This window comes from Schistocerca serialis, chromosome 5, assembly GCF_023864345.2.
Source record: "Schistocerca serialis cubense isolate TAMUIC-IGC-003099 chromosome 5, iqSchSeri2.2, whole genome shotgun sequence".
In the NCBI taxonomy this organism is placed as follows: domain Eukaryota; kingdom Metazoa; phylum Arthropoda; class Insecta; order Orthoptera; family Acrididae; genus Schistocerca; species Schistocerca serialis.
Window position 1 is genome coordinate 416,383,214 of NC_064642.1, and position 21,684 is coordinate 416,404,897.

Below are 21,684 nucleotides of genomic sequence, written 5' to 3' on the forward strand. Positions count from 1 at the left end.
ATCACACTTTTAAAAAGTTCCACTCAGGAAAAGATCCCCTTTTGGTAGAGAATTATCTGATCACTGTATAGTCCAAAATTGGAAAGCAATGACCCATTTTAATGATCAGAAGGGGTATGGTTACTAAATGCAACCCTCAACACCAGCTGTTCAGAGCAGGGTGTTCCATGTGACATCTGCACCCATGAACCAACTCTGCTCCATTGTTAAGTGGTATTCATAAAATAAATATCATCACAAGAGGGTCTATATTTGGTGGATTCTTCTTCATACATTAAACAGTTGCAAGAACCAAAAGTAATTATCCCCTCTGACAATCACAACCATCAGATAAATTCCACCTGTCACATCACACACATGACGTCCACAATAGTTCTTCGCAATGCAGTTATGACAGTGTGCATTCTACTGCAGTGCAAGCGATGGCATATGCATGCCTTTGGGAATGTTGGGAATCAATGTTATGAATCAATGCAAGAAAGGAGCAATCTTACCCAGTACCATGGCAGATCTCACAAATTATTGTTAACTCGTCAAAGCACATTAGGAACAACAATCAGAATAATACTCATGACCTGATGGGGGCATATGCAAGCTTGTTTCAACATTAACGCATTATACTACCCAAAGCCAATTGGATCCAGTTGTAAACTACATATTCAACACAGAATCATGTGTGTCCTCATGTCTACAGTGGGACTTGGAACAATGCAATGGAATGCGTGAGCAGCAAGACGTAAAAGAAGACGCCTGTTTCATTAACGCATACCATTTGTCTATCGATTCTGGCAATTGTAGATATATAGTACAAGCCTAACTACTGAATTATATTCTTCAAATACAATATAATTCAAGAGAGCAGAGAGATGGGACGGACGGCACGAAGCCTTTATAAGGTGAAGGTACTATGTGGGCTAAATGTTGTTTAGTGTTTGTCCCCCGTCGCCCAACAAACTCCAAACTTGGGAATTCCCAACTTCTGGCTGGATAATTACCTATGCAGTTAAATGGATTATGGTCAGGATGAACGTGTCATTTCTGGTTCACGGACAGTCTACTCACATCTTCCTCAGGATGTATGACGGTCACTCGTAATGTAATGAGTTTAAATATCATAAATTTGAAACATCACGTGAGTTTTGGGACAAAATCTACAGTTCAGTTCAATGAAGGCTGCTTTAAAGTGACACTGGTGTACTGAAAGTTATACAAAGATAGCAGTTTTCTGCTATGACATGACATCAAACTTTTTTCATTATTATTTTCTATGACACTGGGGTGCATATGGAGGAAGCTGCGAGAGGTGTTGTGCCACACACATTATGAGTTTCATTTGTATTCCACAAACCTAAAAGTGTCTCACCAAGCCCCCAGCCAACCACATGATATCCACCCTTAAGGTTGTCTGTGAACTCAGCTGCCCCATGCTTGTGAATAATGAGTACAGAATGACAGCAGAGGATGTGCAGCACAGATAATTCATCCTTGGCAATGACTTAAAAAAAAAAAAAAAAAAAAAAAAAAAAAAAAAAAAAAAAAAAAAAAAAAAAAGCAAGGGGGAGGGGGGGGGGGGGGGGAAACAGCAAGGAAAATCTTGCAAATATTAAGGAAAACTGCGGCTATGGATAAATACCTGAGTAATTATTTAGGTGTTGACACATATCAGTATCTGAAGTCTGTAGGGTGCCATGTCAAAGCCCCTGGACAGATGAACCAGTTGCTGATATGTGCCAAATGAGTGTACACTGGCTACAAAAAGTGCAGTGAAATGAATGAATAAATGTTTTTGCAGGGAACTCACCAAATGCATGGAGAGAAAGCTCACTGAGACATGTACTCTAGTAAGGGACATAGTTTCCCATGTGGATAATGACATGCCTCAAATCTTAATTCTTGTACTTGTTACTTTATTTCTTTCATCATACCAATCAGAGGGCTATTTTTAATTGTGTGGTACACATGATTAGTAAACTCAATTTATTACCTTACAAGCTACATTCTTATTATGAAGTAACTGGTTACACAAATGTACTCACTTAGCTCCAGAATTTTTAAAGATTTCTGCCCAGTCATCAGGGTTATAAAACTCGGCTTTAAAGTCAGGAGCAAAATCTTGGTAAGTGAAACCAGGCCTATAATTGTCTCTCATATATTCTGCATAACTGCTGCTGTTGGACTCTGAAATGCAAAATTTTTTATGAAAAAAATATTCAGCAGTTTTTGTTATGACAGTAACTATTCAAGCCAACTATGACAGCAACAAAACTTGTAAACAATGTTGTTACTGGATCTTATATACTTATTTGTTTTTCTCTTTGAGATCCACTGTATTAACAAACCCCTGACACAATTATCTGCAAAATTGTAAAGAGCACATCAGTTAATATGAAATCTGCTATTTCATAAAAGTTCTGGTTTCATTATTCCTTTTCTTTCCCTCAAGCAAAAGATGTTCTCTGTTGTTATGAATAGCTGTACCCTCGATATCTGAAACAGTAAGACTAGTGTAATACTCTATGATTGAACTATAAATGTGTCCAGAGTTGGTCAGACTGCAACGGCTTTGCATAGCAGATACAGGCGACATTCCACAGCATAGTGTAACATACCACTTTGTGTTGCACATAGCATTTAGGACTGACCAATGACGATCGTCAACTGCTAAAAAAAATTATTTAATGTAGTGTGGGAGGTGGGATACATGTGTTGAGCGTAAGGTTTCTCTAAACAAGCATGTTAACTGAATGGCAATAGAAACAGCATTTCCAGTGGATGGGGTGGGCTGGCAGCAGCTCTCATTTGGTCACACTTACTGTTCCTATGTTTTATCCTTGCAGTGGACCCTCACCTCAGAGTTGTGCCTGCCTTCATGGAAGAAGATGATCCTGACAGTGCATGAAAAAGTCACAGAACAAAAGAAGTTCTGGCATTTCACTAGCTCAAAACACCTAGACAAACCCTTCGAGGACAATCACTCGATCAGAGTCTCACTTAGAAGGTTGCCTTCTCGTGTGAGAAAGGAAATTTGGTATATAGACTGGAAAACGATAAGTAATCTATTAACTTTCTTGGAAGGATATATATTAAATAAGAAACAGGTAGATTACTCTCAGACTGATAACACAAGTTTCAGAAAATCAGGAAGGAAATTGCTACCCCTCTTGGTTTCTGCACCAGAATGAAAGTAAATTTTGCAAAGTAAGGAAGCAGAGTAACTCTAATCAAGATGAACAGAGAGGTAATCAGTCAAAAATGGTTACATCGTCCTTTCTGACTAATCAGAGATTCGCAGCTACTAATAACAACACATACATCAGTCTTTAGTGATCCAGCCCTTCAGAAAACAGTGGATGTTCTGGAGCATAGGCCAGGCTCGAGGATATGGCAATGGCAGTGTAGGCCCATTTAAAGAGATATTGGTGGCCCTAATGTACCCAGTATCAATAAAAGATTGGTTACTAGAGGAACATAATAAATAAAAGCAAGAAATAACTTGCCCAGCCATCAGCAGAAAAAAATCTTTGAAGCAAAAGTGGAAAAATCTTTACACTAAGGCAGTCAAACACTGATTGTATACCACTAATTAACATCAATTCTTCATTGATTATATACCAGTAATTAACATCAATTCTTCAAAGGAAATGTGTGTGCCCTATCTTTCCTATGACTGGGCATATATGCAGTGAGTATTAAGGGGAATAAAGGAAGGCTGATAAAAGAAGGAATGCGACTGCCCGTAAACCTAAATGACTGTGTTCATAATCAAACATTAAATTACTTGAATATTCAATACTGCTGGGATAGGATTGGGTTTCGAATTACAGAGAATCTTTAGATTGCAGGGTAATATAGTGTCATAGGAATTCCAAAATACAGCTTATAAAATGTTATTTTTATATAATACACTTTCCTTTAAACCTTAATTATGAATAGAAGCCCACATTCATATCGTGGAAACAGCAAAGGCTATAGCAGTAGATGACCAGCTGATTACAGAAACAGTGGTAATAAAGAGTATTTGTGAGGAAGCTCACAAATCAGGTGTACTACCCAAAGACCAAAATGAGGATTTACAGAACACATTATTATGATAGAAAGGAGATTTCTGAGATAAACGAGGACTAAACGGTGATTATATCGGTATTCTTAAAAAGTTATATTGCTTACAACAATTCATTATGGGAAGTGAAGAAATCTGCAGGCTGCACCTAGTGTTATATGCAAGAACTATACAGACTGAAATGGTATTGACAAGTTACTGTCTCATTTTCAACAGGCAAAATTGGATTTAACAGCCGTGTACTGACAGGTACCCTTATACAAAGATTCAAGACCTTACACAGTTTTTCTATTTGAGGGAAAATGTTATCAATTTAAGATGCCACCATTTGGCCTAAACACAACAATAGTGATATTTATCCAAGGCCTGGAGACCCCTTTAGCAGGGTTGCCACAAGTTTCTCCAAGTGAAGTTCCCTGATAATGCTCTGATTTCACGACAAATTTTAGCATTTTTACCAGACAAATTTTGAGATCTCAAGGGTGAGTAAAGACATAAGTTGACAAAAAATGTAAGGACTTCTATTTTTCTAAATGTGTTATTAACACACTGGTTTTGAACGAACAGCAAGTTGTCTCCTTTACTGGATTTATGATCTTAAGGTTATGTAAACAGGTAAGTTGTGTAAATGAAAGCCATTTTTAGTTGAACAATTTCTGGTTTACTAACAAGTTAACTCTACCTTTGAATTAACAGCAATCCCGAAACTGCTGACACTAAATCAGAACAAACTGAGACAAAAACATTTTATTCGCAAACTTTTCTTCTGTTCTTGTTAGCTTCATATTTTTTGTTGCTTTTTTCAACTTCTAAATACACAGATGGTGACCATTACATTGTAAAACACTCAGGTAAAAATGCTACAAAAATATCAGTTCTCTTCAAATGCAGAACAAATGCTGACACACATCTGTTATGTTGTAACCTTAAAAACACAAATTTATCAAAGAAAAGAATTAAAGCTTCTACAGAAAATTTTACTTGATTAAAAATGTTTTTGATCTAATGGCTATGACAGTGACATTTGTGAAATCATAATTTAAAAGAAACTGTTATGGCAGAAACCAATAATTAATTACAATTTATCACTCCAAAATCTCATACATCATGTTGAATACTTTGATTTTAAGGTGTTTACATTAAGACCATGTGATAGTTTCCATGAACATTTTTAAAGACAAAGCATATTTTCTGTGGAATCAAACCTTTTAAACATACGTGATGGCATAAAATCATCATACAAATAGTTTGAATCACAGTGCAAGAATTTAATAAGAACAGAAAACTGTTCATCAGATTAAAATCAATATGTGAAAATTCAGTGATTTTCAGAAAATTAGGTGACTTTTCGGTCCCTTCATGTAAAAATCAAACACATTTTAAGCTGTGAGAAAACACCCTCCGTGTATAAAATGAGCAGTCCAAAGATTCAGGCGTTATACTCAGTCTTAAATGATAGTGTGTTTATTTTTACACAGCTTCAGTCTCAATAATTACCAGCAGTTCCAATAATTACCATCTGAGATTGGAGGACTAAGCAAACAGAACAACTATATACAAGTGCTAAAGTAATATAACAAGACACACACACACACACACACACACACACAGAAAACAGATGTAGTGACTTACCAAATGAAAGTGCTGGCAGGTCGACAGACACACAAACAAACACAAACATACACACAAAATTCAAGCTTTCGCAACAAACTGTTGCCTCATCAGGAAAGAGGGAAGGAGAGGGAAAGACGGAAGGATGTGGGTTTTAAGGGAGAGGGTAAGGAGTCATTCCAATCCCGGGAGCGGAAAGACTTACCTTAGGGGGAAAAAAGGACGGGTATACACTCACACACACACACATATCTATCCACACATATACAGACACAAGCAGACATATTTAAAGACAAAGAATAACAGTAGATTTCTTCATCCTTTGTATACACGAATTATTTTATATTTTGTCAGGTGCAGGCACATGAAATTTAAAATTTGTACTTGAAGTTAACTTTCAGCAAATACTGAATGTTTACCTGCCCAACATCATACACAATTATCTGAAAAGTTGTTAAGCAATTTTTAACAACAATTCAAATCATAACAATAGTACACATCCTTTTAACACATTGCTGGAAATGGCAATTCACCTGCGCATTAACAACCTTGATTGCCTTGTATTGTATTTTTATTGGTCCTGCTGTCTACAAAGCAGCTTATGCATAAGACATTGGACAAGTCAACCTATAAATATACAGCTGAAAGTCATTTCTAGGCATATGTATTTCCTTCAGGAAATTTCAACCTGGTTATAAATGGTCTTGAAGATTTATTATCTCATCTAAAAAAAAAAAAAAAAAAAAAAAAAAAAAAAAAAAAATCTAGTGGTTGCTGGTGATTTTAATATAGATGTCCTGAAAAACACTGTCAGTGAACAGTTGCTGAAATCAGCTACATTGTCATTCAATTTAATTTCTACTGTAAATTTCCCAACTAGGGTATACAAATGTTCTAAGACTACCATTGATAATATCTTTATAGACAATTCTAGGCAACTAAGCCACAATACAAAACCAGTAGTAAGTGGGCTATCTGACCATGACATGCAACACCTAACATTAAATTTTGAAAATTGTCAGGGTAAAACATCTATCAGAACTGAGTACAGAAGCCCAATAAAACAGTCAAAAACTGAGAAATCTAGGAGATTGCTCGTGGAAATTAATTGGATGGATGTTTACAGCATCCAAGACACAAATGGAAAATACAAAACATTCATTAATAAAGTTAGCACCTTATTTGTAAATAGTTTTCCCCTGAAGGTAACTCAAATCATGCAGAAGTCTAACCAGAAACCAAGGATCACATAAGGGATAAAGATATCATGTGAGACAAAAAGGAAACTCTATCTGATATGTAGGGAAACCTTTGATACTAGCATCATAGCTCATTACAAAAATTACTGCAAAATACTGAAGAAGGATATCCAGAAATCTAAACACCTGATGAGAAGAAGATAAATACATCCAGCAATAAAATAAAAACAATATGGGATATAGTTAAGTCAGGTACAGGTATGACCAGAAATGAGGAGGAACAAATAGCTCTAAAAATAAATGAAACCCTGGTAACAAATGCATGTGTGTTGCAAACCATTTAAACAAGTATTTTGTCACTGTTACTGATAGCATGGGGTTGTCAGGTTCAGTAAATAATGCAATGAAATATCAGAGACCAGTGCACACAAGCAATCTCAGTAAAATGGAATTGACACTTACTTCACCCACAGAAATAGATTGCACCATAAAGTCCTTGAAATCAAAGCATTCTAGTGGTTATGATAACATATCAACAAAGTTAATAAAAGAGTGTTCGTGTGAGCTTAGTAATTTTTTTAAACCTAGTGCTGGTCTGGAGCAGGTGACAGAGGATTTAGGATCACTTTGCAAAGATTTCACTAAGGAAGACACCGTGGTTATAGTGGGTGGGGCAGGTAACAGTATTGACAGAGATCCTGGGTACAGCATAGAGTGTGACCTGGCGAAGATTGCATCAGCATCGAGGCATACCAGTGTTGAGTTTGTATCTGTTCTTGGGCGCCATGACCGACCTCATTTGAACTCTTCTGTCAAGAGAGTTAATTTGGAGCTGGAACGGCTGCTCATGTCGGGTGCGGGGTCACACATTGGTGTGGTTCATGTTGATTCTGTCAGTAGGTGGGATTATACTAGGCATGGCCTTCACCTCAACAGGAAGGGGAAGGGTAAATTGGCTGGGGAAATAGCAGGAAAGTTAAAGGGGGGAGGCACTGTCATGAGTGGTAAAATACCAGTGGTTATAGGATTCAGAAAAGACCCTTTTTTAGGGTAGGGAGGACAGAAAGAAAACAAATTTTAAGAGAGGTTAGAACTGAGACAAACCTTCAGTTTGAGAAAGAAATCAAAAAACATAATTCCAGCTTATTACATCAACATAAACAGCCATTGGTTAAGAATTTTCAACTGTCAGCAGATATTTTAACTCCATCCAATTTTAAGTCAGTCAATGTGAAATGTCAGCTATCTTTATTGCATCAAAATATTCGAGGACTGAGAAATAAAATTAATGAATTAACTATCTGCATAGATGAATTAGAGTCTTCAAACCCAGCTGACATAATCTGCCTCTCTGAACATCATGTGACCACTGGTATAGAACTTTTAAGTGTTACAGGGTTTAGGTTAGCATCTCACTATTGTAGATCAGAAATGGAGAAAGGAGGAGTTGCCACATTCATCAGGAACTGTCATAAATTTAAGAACATAGACATTCATAAATTTTGCCTAGAACAGCATATGGAAGCATGTGCAACAGAATTAGATTTTCACAAAAAATCTTTCATAATATTAAGTGTATATCGAGCACCTGCAGGTAACTTTAATCTGTTTGTAAACCACCTTGAAGCTGTACTGGCCCATTTAACAACCAAAAACAAAGAAATAGTGGTTGCTGGTGATTTCAATGTAGATTTCCTTAAAGACTCTCCCAATAAGAACCTATTTGAGTTAGTAACACTATCATTCAACTTAATTCCCACAGTAAAGTTCCCCACTAGGATAACCACTTGCTCACAAACAGCCATTGATAATATCTTTATAGAAAAGTCAAATGAACAAAATTATATTACAAAACCAATAGTCAATGGCCTCTCAGACCATGACATGCAGTTCCTTCTGTTAAATGTTAATACTGAACAGGATATAAAATCTGTTAAATCTGAGCTCAAGAGGGTAATCAGTAAGCCAAAAATTGATTATTTTAGGACACTCCTCAGAGACATTCACTGGACTGATGTTTACAGTGCTCATGGCATGAATGAAAAATATAACATTTTTGCTAATAAAGTGCTTACCTTATTTGAACACTGCTTTCCCCCAAAACTTACCAAGGTTAGAGCAAAGTCTACAAAGAAGCCATGGATTACTCGAGGAATAGGGGTATCTTGTAAAACAAAAAGAAAACTGTATCTGTCAATCCGAAACATTTCCAATGTTGATGCTATAGCACATTATAAGAAATACTGCAAAATATTAAAGACTGTAATACGGATGTCAAAGCAAATATATTACAAGGAAAAGATAGTCATATCAGATAACAAAATAAAGACAATATGGGATATAGTGAAGGAGGAGACCGGTAGAACCAGACATGAAGAGGAACAAATAGCATTAAGAGTAAATGATGCATTGGTGACAGATGTGTATAGTGTTGCAGAACTTTTTAACAAACATTTTATAACTGTTACTGAAAAGATGGGGTTGTCAGGTTCGGTAGATGCTGCTATGGATTACCTCAGACCAGACATTTCAAGTAACTTCCATAATATGAATTTGACCCTCACTACCCCAACAGAAATAATGTCCATCATAAAATCTTTAAAATCAAAAACATCTAGTGGGTATGATGAAATATCAACAAAGTTAATTAAAGAATGTGATTCTGAGCTAAGTAACATATTAAGCTATCTGTGTAACCAGTCGTTTATCAGTGGAATATTTCCCGAATGGCTGAAATATGCTGAAGTTAAGCCACTGTTTAAGAAGGGAGATAAAGAAATAGCATCAAATTTCCGTCCAATTTCACTGTTGCCAGCATTCTCAAAAATTTTCGAAAAAGTAATGTACAGTCGTCTTTATAACCATCTTATCTCAAATAACATACTGTCAAAGTCACAGTTTGGATTTCTAAAAGGTTCTGATATTGAGAAGGCTATCTACACTTACAGTGAAAATGTACTTAATTCATTAGACAAAAAATTGCAGGCAACTGGTATATTTTGTGATCTGTCAAAGGCATTTGACTGTGTAAATCACAATATCCTTTTAAGTAAACTAGAATATTATAGTGTAACAGGAAATGCTGCAAAATGGTTCAAATCTTATATCTCTGGCAGGAAACAAAGGGTGTTATTAGGAAAGAGACATGTATCAAGCTATCAGGCATCATCCAACTGGGAACTAATTACATGTGGGGTCCCACAAGGTTCCATTTTGGGGCCCTTACTTTTTCTTGTGTATATCAATGACCTTTCATCAGTAACATTACCAGATGCCAAGTTTGTTTTGTTTGCTGATGATACAAACATTGCAATAAATAGCAAATCAAGTGTAGTCTTAGAAAGATCAGCCAATAAAATATTTGTAGACATTAATCACTGGTTCCTAGCCAATTCTTTGTCACTAAACTTTGAAAAAACACACTACATGCAGTTCAGAACTTGTAAGGGGTGTCCCAAGAGTATATGTCTAACATATGATGACAAGAAGATAGAAGAAGTGGACGGTGTTAAATTCTTGGGATTACAGCTTGATAATAAATTCAACTGGGAGGAGCACACCACAGAACTGCTGAAGCGTCTTAACAAATCTCTGTTTGCAATGCGAATTTTGTCAGACATAGGGGATATAAAAATGAAAAAGCTGGCATACTATGCTTACTTTCATTCCATAATGTCATATGGGATTATTTTCTGGGGTAATTCATCAAGCCAAGCTAAAGTTTTCCGGGCACAAAAACGTGCAGTAAGAATTATATGTGGTGTGAACTCAAGAACATCCTGCAGAAGCCTGTTTAGGGAACTAGGGATACTAACTACAGCTTCCCAATATATTTATTCCTTAATGAAATTTGTCATTAAAAATATATCACTTTTTCAAACCAACAGCTCAATTCATGGAATCAATACTAGAAATAAGAATAATCTTCACAAGGATTTAAAGTCACTTAGTCTTGTACAAAAAGGTGTGCATTATTCAGGAACACACATTTTCAATAACTTGCCAGCAGCCATAAAAAGCTTAACAACCAATGAAATTCAGTTTAAGAGAAGCCTAAAGGATTTATTGGTGGCCAACTCCTTCTACTCCATTGATGAATTTCTGAGGAAAACCAACTGATTTGTATATAAGTACAACATAACTTCTGCACAATTTCAGTGCAGTAATGTGTTCACTGAAAATTTGTGTGTGTGTGTGTGTAAGTATAATCTAACTTCTGCACCATTTCAGTGCAGTAATGTGTTCATTGTAAATAAGTATTACAGTAGTAGTATTACATGTTTCTTACCTTATAAATAAATATAAAACTTTTTTATTTTAAATTCAGTGCAATAGTATTTGTAAAATGACTCCTAGTGTTCATTAAAAAATGACGATCATTCCACTTGGGACCTGTGGAATGGTACATTAGCTTATTTGTTTTAGTTTAAATATTTGTCATGTATTGTTGTTTTTCTGACATGTTCCACATCCTGGAGGACCTCCTCACTACGGATCAATTGGAATGAAAGTAAATCTAATCTAAATATCTTAAGGTATTTGTGTAATCAATCACTTATCACAGGACATGCCCGGACTGGCTTATATATGCTGAAGTTATACCTCTCCACAAGAAAGGGGACAAAGAAATGCCATCAAATTACCAACCGATCTCACTTTTGCCAGCTTTTTCAAAAATCTTTGAAAAGGTTATGTTCAAGTGTCTACTTATGCATCTTAGTGAAAATAACATACTGTCAAAGTCACAGTTTGGGTTTCTTAAGGGTTCTGATATTGAGAAGGCTATTTACACTTACAGTGAAAATGTCCTTAATTCATTAGACAACAAATTAGAGGCAATTGGCATATTCTATGACCTGTCAAAGGCTTTTGACTGTGTGAATCAAAGCATTCTTTTAAGTAAATTAAAACATTTTGGCATCACTGGTAGTGCTGCAAAGTGGTTTCAGTCATATCTTACTAATAGAAAACTAAGGGTGTCATCACATAACTCTTCAGCAGGAGGCAATCACACATCATCTGACTGGGAAGAAATTACATGTGGTGTTCCCCAAGGTTCCATACTAGGTCCACTACTTTTTCTTGTGTATATTAATAACCTGTCATCTGTTACATTACCAGATGCTAAGTTTGTCTTATTTGCAGATGATAAAAACATTGCAATAAATAGTAAATCAAATATAAATTTAGAAACGGCAGCTAATCAAATTTTTACTGACATTAATAAGTGGTTCATAGCCAATTCACTGTCATTAAATTTTGAAAAGGCTCATTATATGCAGTTCAGAACTTCCAAGAGATTTTCTTCTAGTGTGTGTAAAAAATATGATAACATGGAAATAGAAGTTGAGAGTGTAAAATTCTTGGAATTACAACTTGGTAATAAATTCAGTTGTGAGCGACATACTAACAAACTGCTAAAGCGCCTAAACAAGTCGTGTCTGCAATGGTTGGTTGGTTATTTTGGGGAAGGAGACCAGACAGCAAGGTCATCGGTCTCATCGGATTAGGGAAGGGCGGGGAAGGAAGTCGGCCGTGCCCTTTCAAAGGAACCATCCCGGCATTTGCCTGGAGTGATTTAGGGAAATCACGGAAAACCTAAATCAGGATGGCCGGACGCGGGATTGAACCGTCGTCCTCCCGAATGCGAGTCCAGTGTCTAACCCCTGCGCCACCTCGCTCGGTGTGTGTCTGCAATGCAAATGATGTCATACATAGGAGATATAAATATAAAAAAACTTGCTTATTTTCACTCCATTTTGTCATATGGTATCATATTTTGGGGTAACTCCACAAACCAAGAAAAAATTTTTAGAGTACAGAAGCATATAATAAGAGTAATGTGTAGTGTAAATCCAAGAACATCTTGTCGAACCTGTTCAAATAATTGGGCATACTAACCACAGCTTCTCAGTATATTTATTCCTAATGAAGTTTGTTGTAAATAATACATCTCTTTCCCAACTAACTGCTTAGTACACAGTATCAATACTAGGAATAAGAACAATATACATAAAGATTTAAAATCACTTACTCTTGTCCAGAAAGGAGTCCAGTATTCAGCAACACATATTTTCAATAAGTCACCAGCAACCATTAAGAGTTTTGTTTCAGACAAGGCACAATTTAAACATAATTTAAAAGAATTTTTGGACTCCTTCTATTCCATCCATGAATTTCTCAACAAGTGCAGTAGACCATTTTAATGAAAATTTATCATACTTTAATTTTTGAAAATACTTGGTTGTAACAGCCAAGTAACTACCCACTGTGGGAATGATGGATGTATGGAAAGCAGATGCAAGTCTTAAGTCTGTAAACAGTGGAATTTTAATTTTAAATCGTGTACTAATTTGACTGTTGTTAACTGATGGTCATTTAAATGGATAATTTACTTTGATTTTTGACAACACTTGGTTGTAATAGCCAAGTAACTACCTTCTGTGTGAATGATGGATTTAACAAAAGCAGATGTAAGTATTAACCCTGTAAATATTAGAAGTTTAATTTTAATTCATGTACATAATTTTACTGTTTATTGATTGATGATCATTAAAATTAATGAAACTCAAATTTTCTAATTACATTTTTGTAATGCATTTATCTGACATGTTCCACATCCAGGAGGATCTCCTCTTATTTATTTATTTAGTTTTGGTCCTGTGACATCTTGTACAGATATAGGACAGGTCAATGAATGATACAGAAAGTTAAAAATTACACACACACACATTATTAATTTAACATTATAAAATTCTGTTTCATTCTGAGAGGTATTCATTTACAGAGTAGAAACTGTGGTCCATCAGAAATAACTTCAGCTTTTTTTTAACAAGCTGTCTTGCTTTACCAACTTGATGTTGTTAGGAAGGAGGTTATACAATTGTGTGCCTCTATGAAGGACACTCTTCTGGTAGGCTGATGTTCTGGCATATGAGACATGAATGTTATTGCCATTTCTTGTTGAGTACTTGTGCACAGAGCTGTTCAGCTGATAGGCATTGGAGGTTCTTAAATATTCTCTTACAAAGACTATTGCTTCAAAAATATATATATATATATATATGTGTGGAAGATTCAGTATCTTTAGAGTAGGAAAAAAAGAGAGTGACATGAACCTTGCCTCTTTATGGTGCAGGTGATTCTGATAGCTCGTTTCTGCCTTTTGAAAACAGATTGACTACAGGGTGCATTCCCCCAAAATATTATTCCATATTGGATTAATGATTGGAAATGTGCATGATATGCCTGTATTATTATTTCTCTATTACAGCTTGTGCTTAGTATCAGTAGAATGTAACAGATTGATGATAGCTTGGTTGTAAGAGCTTTAATGTGTGTATTCCACTTGAGCTCACTCTGTAGATATATTCCTGGGAACTTAACATTATCAACTAATTTTACAATTTTGTTGTTTATTTTCAATGTGTGTTCATTTTGTTGTTTATAGTGTGATATATGAAAGTTCATGGCCACCATTTTCCCAGTGTTAATTATAAGTTTATTTTTTTCAAACCAGTGTCTTAGCGCCAGCAACGATGCATCTGTAGTTACTTGAAGCTCTTTTTGGTCTGACCCTGTAATCAAAATACTGGTATCATCTTCAAATAAGGTTTTCTGTTTGAATGGACAGTGTCATTCAGGTCATCAATATACAAAAGAAAGAGGATAGGACCTAATGTTGAGCCTTGTGGCATACCATAGTTGATGGTAGTTTTTTCTGATGTGTATGTTGTTCTTATTGAAATGTTTTCAGTTATTGTCTCTTGTTTGAGAACAACTTTTTGTTGCCAGCTAGTAAGATATGATCTAATCCATTCATTTGAAATACCTCTAATTCCCTTTCTTTCCAACTTACGTAGTAGGATACCAAGATCTAAAATGTCAAATGTGTTGATAGGTCCAAGAATATTCCAGTAGGCATTTGCTTTTCATCTACAGCTTTTAGAATGGGGTGCAAATATTCATAGACTGCTGTGGTTTTGGATCTAGATTGCCTGAATCCATGCTGATGATTTGACAGCAATGAGTTTTTGTTAACAAACTCTAGCAACCTACTATAAAAGAGCTTCTCAAAGATCTTTGAGAAGCCACTAAGCTGTGCTACAGATGTGTAATTGTTAACATTGTCTGTGGCTCCCTTTTTGTGCAAGGGGGTTACTTTTGCAATCTTTAGAAGATTTGGAAAGGTACCTGGGGAAAACGAGTGATTAACAATATGCTTCAAAGGTTCTACAATATTATATCTTGTTTGGTTTATAATACAATCTGCAATCTCATCAATACCTCCTCATTAGTTATGTGTTCTACACATCTAATCTTCAGTATTCTTCTGTAGCACCACATTTCGAAAGCTTCTATTCTCTTCTTGTCTAAACTATTTATCGTCCATGTTTTACTTCCATACATGGCTACACTGCATACAAATACCTTCAGAAAAGACTTGCTGACACTTAAATCTATACTCAATGTCAACAAATTTCTCTTCTACAGAAATGCTTTCCTTGCCACTGCCAGTCTATATGTTATATCCTCCCTACTTTGACCATCGTAAGCTATTTTGCTCCCAAAATAGCAAAGCTCATGTACTACTTTAAGTGTCTCATTTCCTAATCCAATTCCCTCAGCTTCACCTGATTTAATTAGACTACTTTCCATTAGCCTCATTTTGCTTTTGTTGACATTCATCTTGTTTCCTCCTTTCAAGACACTGTCCATTCCGTTCAGGTGCTCTTCCAGGTCGTTTGCTGTCTCTGACAGGATTACAATGTCATTGGCGAACCTCAAAGTTTTTATTTCTTCTCCATGGATTTTAATTCCTATTCCAAATTTCTCTTTTGTTTCCTTTAATGCTTGCTCAATATATAGATTGAATAATATGGGGAATGGGCTACAATCCTATCTCACTCCCTTCCCAATCACTGCTTCCCTTTCATGCCCCTCGACTCTTATAATTGCCATCTGGTTTCTGTAAAATTGTAAATAGCCTTTCACTCCCTATATATGACCCCTGCCACCTTCCAAATTTGAAAGAAAGTATTCCAGTCAACATTGTCAAAAGCTTTGATTAAGTCTACAAATGCTAGAAATGTAGGTTTGCCTTTCCTTGACCTATCTTCTAAGATAAGTCATAGGGTCAGTACTGCCTCAAGTGTTTCTACATTTCTGCGGAATCCAAACTGATCTTCCCCAAGGTTGGCTTCTACCAGTTTTTCCATTCATCTGTAAGGAATTTGTTTTAGTATTTTAAAGCCGAGACTTATTACATTGATAGTTCGGTACTTTTCACACCTGTCAATACCTGCTTTTTGAGATTGGAATTATTATATTCTTCTTGAAGCCTGAGGGTATTTCGCCTGTTTCATACATCTTGCTCACCAATGGTAGAGTTTTGTCAGGGCTGGCTCTCCCATGGCTATCAGTAGTTCCAACGGAATGTTGTCTACTCCTGGGGCCTTGTTTCAACTTAGGTCTTCCAGTGCTCTGTCAAACTCTTCACGCAGTACCATATCTCCCATTTCATCTTCATCTAGGTCCTCTTCCATTTCCATAATATTGCTCTCAAGTACATCACCCTTGTATAGACCCTCTATATACTCCTTCCACCTCCCTGCCTTCCCTTTTCTCTTAGAACTGGTTTTCCATCTGAGGTCTTGATATTCATACAAGTGGTTCTCTTTTCTCCAAACATCTCTTTATAAGCGGTATCTATCTTACCCCTAGTGATATACAACTCTACATTTATCCTCTGGCCATCCCTGCTTAGCCATTTTTAACTTCCTGCTGATCTCATTTTTGAGATGTTTGTATTCCTTTTTGCCTGCTTCATTTACTGCATTCTTATATTTTCTCCTTTCATCAATTAAATTCAATATCTCTTCTTCTACCCAAGGCTTTCTACTAGGCCTCATCTTTTTACCTACTTGATCCCCCGCTGCCTTCACTATTTCATCTCTTAAAGCTACCAATTCTTCTTCTACTGTATTTCTTTCATCTGTTCTTGACAATCATTCCCTAATGCTCTCTCGCTCTCATGATTCTTAAACCAAGTGTTAGTTATGATTAAGTTATGCTCCATGCAAAATTCTACCAGGCAGCTTCCCCTTTCATTCCTTACCCCCACTCCATATTCACCTACTACTTTTCCTTCTCTTCCTTTTCCTACCATTGAATTCCAGTCCTCCATGGCTATTAAATTTTCGTCACCCTTCACTATCTGAATAATTTCTTTTACCTCATCATACATTTATTCAATATCTTCATCATCTGTGGAGCTAGTTGGCATATAAACTTGTAGTACTGTGGTAGGCGTGGGCTTCGTGTCTATGTTGGCTACAATAACGCATTCACTATGCTGTTTGTAATAGCTTACACATGCTCCTCTTTTTTTATTCATTATTTAACCTACTCCTGCATTACCCCTATTTGATTTTGTATTTATAACTCTGTATTCACCTGACCAGAAGTCTTGTTCCTCCTGCCACTGAACTTCACTGATTTCCACTACATTTAACTTTAATCTATCCATTTTGCTTTTTAAATTTTCTAACCTACCTGCCCGATTAAGGGATCTGACATTCCACACCCCGATCTGTAGAATGCCAGTTTTGTTTCTCCTTATAACAATGTCCACTTGAGTACTCCCTGTCCGAAGACCTGAATGGGGGACTATTTTACCTCCAGAATATTGTACCCAAGAGGATGCCATCATCACTTAACCATATAGTAAAGCTGCAAGCCCTTGGAAAAATTACGGCTGTAGTTTCCCCTTGCTTTCAGCTGTTCGCAGTATCAGCACAGCAAGGCCATTTTGGTTAATGTTACAAGGCCAGATCAGTCAATCATCCAGACTGTTGCCCCTGCAACTACTGAAAAGGCTGCTGCTCCTCTTCAGGAACCACACATTTGTCTGGCCTCTCAACAGATACCCCTCCGTTGTGTGGTTGCATCTACGGTACAGCTATCAGCTATCTGTATTGCTGAGGCACACAAGCTTCCCCACCACTGGCAAGATCCATGGTTCATTGGGAGATGCAGGAGGGGGTGGCGGGGGAGGAGGGGGGGGGGAGGGGGGAGTTTCCGTAATGAACACCAAAACTTGAGTTTAGAAAAGGATAGGTTTCATCAAGCTGTGCAAGTGTACGTCGAAAATGCCAAAGTTTGGTGGTCACTTTTGAGACTACTCTGTTGGTAAGGTTTTCCTGGTCGCCCACCATTCCTGTTCTCCTCGCTTACATTTTAAATCATTATTGGGATACCCTTTCAATGGGCTACTGCATCAACAAAATGGCAGGGTGAAAAAAAAGTCATTGAAAATAAAGTCCCATTAGGGTCAGTGAGATGTTGGGCAGCCTTTAAGAGTCTATTCATCACTTAACAGTCATAGTACTTCACTTACCGAGGACTGATAAAAGAGACAAATGTCCACTGTCTTCTTGACTGCTGAGACAGCCTTGGAGTGTGTAGATCCTTCCACATGGCCTATTGCGGCCATCTTCCCAATGTTTCTGAAAGACTTGCTACATACTGTGCAATGCACCTGGCATTCTGATGTCTTGTGGACCATGATGCCTGTAACCCTCCAGTCATTCAGCCATTCAGCAGTGAATTTCATCTTACTTGGTTTCACCATGATATACTATGAGACCACTGTGAGGGATGCCAAATGACTGAGGACAGAAAGTTGGCTGTTGACAATGTTTCTGCAACAATCAAAAGCTGGTGTACCTTCAAAGGCAAGATGCCACACAAAAAAAGGGCTTTCCCGATAAGTCAGGGATATTTCCGACAGATTCTTTGATACCTGGAGTCCCTGCATATTTGTTTGTGGAGGCCTGACCTTGAGACTGTACATGCAGAATACAGGAATAAAATATTCTCAGTGTCCCCCATGCCTCATAAATGATCCGAGTAATTGAAAGAAGATTTTGGCAAATGATAGCATGGAAGTATTTGAATATTTTTCTACATACTAAGCACGTGGAATTTTCTTATCTACCGCACTACACGACTAATTGCAGACTTACGTAATGGAATCATGCTGAAATAAGAGTTAGTGTGGTCTTGAAAGAAGGTAAGGTAAGAAATTACACATTTGTTTTTATACCAGAAATGTGATTTTTTATAAACTTTTGACCTGAACTGACCACATTTCCTCATTTAAGAAATCAATGTTTAAGGATTCTGTCACAGCAGAAAGTGGATTAGGATGTCAGCGAGGTGACACAGTAAAAACTTTGCCTCGTTTTGCCAAAGGAAGTAAATTTTAATAAGGAAACAAGAGAAATGTAGCTGTAACTTGAAATTTGCCACTTCTGAGTCAGTGGTTTTCAAGAGTCAGCAAATTTTAGTTGCTACAAAGATAATGAAGGGGCCATATTGTAAAACATACAATTGTTCCGTGAAATATCTTGTTTGTGAAAATTGACACATGAACATTACACAAACAAGAATGTAAAAAATAGGGCATACAAAGAAACAGTTGAAAATTTTCTAGACAGTATTCAAACTGTGGACCACAGTGTTGTTAAATAAACTAAGCTACATCATTTGAAATGAAGTTTCAGAAAAAAATTCTTCGTTTGTGTGACCATATTGTCCATAGCTGCTTTATAATAACTGAAGGTATTTTAAATCCACTTTTGCAGATATGGTACAAGAAACAATAGTGCCAAGAGAGGAAATATCTAAAAAAACTTGCAAGCACATGGTGTTTTCTGATGTGAGCACAAATCTTAAGTGCTAACATCAACATCTTTTGTAATGGTTTTTAGAAGGAGAAAGCAACCCAAATGGTATGTGTGTTTCATTAGGATCACTGAGGTTATTTTATTCCAATAAAACAAAACACATCTGGTGACAAAAATATACACTTCCTTGAAGTCACAAGACAGGTTTAAAATATCTTCACTGATTTCAGAAATAGCCTCAGAAAAAAGTAGGCCTCTTGAAAGAACTGTATTAAGGAGGGGAATAGTTGTGTAAAGCAACGCTGTAGGTGATTGCCAATAAAAGGTTGGTTCTACATGTTCATTATTGTTGGTTGTTACCCATTGTGCTACGTCTATAATTTTACAGGTATTATGTGATTTTTCTTTTGAGAAATGTACGCGTAGATAACATACGAACTGCCAGCAGCTGCCACAGTTTCTTTCTTCTCACCATCCACACTTTCTAATACATGAACTACTTTCAAAGTGCCCAGATGTACTTGAATAAATAAAATGTCTATAAAATACCACACTGTAAAGTAGGAGTGGTGCATCGGAAAGCCGGCCGGAGTGGCCGATCGGTTCTAGGCGTTACAGTCTGGAAACGCACGACCGCTACAGTCGCAGGTTCGAATCCTGCTCGGGCGTGGATGTGTGTGATGTCCTTAGGTTAGTTAGGTTTAAGTAGTTCTGCCACAATTCCTGAAATGCATCACCCATGGCCTCTGGCCTGCCAAGGAGCACCCCAGTCATGGGTCCAAGGATAAACCATGGAAAACTGCTGCATTACGCCACACACAAACAGACCCGGCCTGCGGGCAGGTCGGTGAGACTAGATCTGACAGGCAGGACCTGCACCTTAGTGGGAAATGATGCGCTTCAGATCAGCAGCCCCGACACCTGCAGAAATGGCCTGCAGTTTTGGCCTGTCATGGAAAATCCACTCATGTTGCCAACTATTCATGAGTCACAGAAAGCATGTTGATGAAATGAGGCTACAATGATCAATCCATGCAACAGATAATTTGTGCATATAGTCTGGGGATCAATAATAATAAGGAAATGCAGCAACACACTGTAAAGATGATCACTGAGCTGCAGACATGCACATAGTAAAGACAATCACACTCTCACAACTGAATTTTTGGCCATAGCCTTTGTCAGAAAAAGAGAGCACACACACATTCACACAATCACTCACACACAACTCGTGCTCACATGACTGCCATCTCAAGCCGCTGCATCTACAGTATCTGAGAATCAGGTCCAAACAAACCACTCCTCACACTTGCCTGCCTCTCGTCAGCAGCTGCTTGGGTAGTGGAAAGGAGTGATGGCAGCACTAACTGCAAGCTAAGGGGAATGGTAGGAAGGGGAGAAGCAGTAGGAATGAGGGAGTAGGGAAGCAGGGCACGTACTGAGCTGCACCCAGCCAGTGACGATGCATGACAGGTCAGTAAAAAAACCATTTCATCTACTGAAATAAAAACGAGATTTTTCCACTTTTTTTCAAATTTCCCTGATTTCCATAACTTGTAGCAACCCTGTTTACGTACAGACCTAACCCAAGGATTAATATCAACATCTTGATGGTCTCAAAAATTGGAATGACCTTTGTACAGTGTTAAGCTGAACATTGCAAGGATTGGTAGAGAAAGGAATAACTACAAAGCTAACAAAATCACATTTTGCGATAGACGAGTTAAAATTTTTCGGTCATGTGGTGGGAGTGACAGGCAGTAAACAAGATCCCAAACGAATTCTGGGTATCAGAGACTGTCCTGAACCATGGAACGTTACACAATTGTGCTTGTTTCTAGGCCTTCCTTGGTTTAATAGGTTTTTTTTTTACAAGGACAAACTATGAATGATCTGCGTTAACTATGGTTGTTGAAACAACGGGCCAGATGGATCAGGGATGACAGTGAAATGGAAGCATTCAATAAGATAAAGTAAACTTCAGTAAAGGCTCAAATTTTAGGTCAGCGAAACCTTTTAATTTTGCCTCGGATACGTCAGAATACGGTTTGGGAGCAGAGTTGTTCCAAGGGAAATGGGACCATGAAAAGTGTGACACATAACCACGTTTGGCAGTCAAAGCCTC

At 37.1% G+C, this 21,684-nt stretch overlaps 1 protein-coding gene across 1 annotated transcript in view; it reads right to left on the reverse strand.

Moving 5' to 3' along the window:
- Positions 1 to 21,684, reverse strand: part of LOC126481272 (alpha-L-fucosidase-like) — a 114,222-nt gene that overhangs the window by 77,507 nt on the left and 15,031 nt on the right. Inside the window, exon 2 of the mRNA XM_050104897.1 lies at positions 2,037 to 2,178. Coding sequence (XP_049960854.1) covers positions 2,037 to 2,178 — 142 coding nt within the window. The remainder of the gene's footprint in view (positions 1 to 2,036; positions 2,179 to 21,684) is intronic.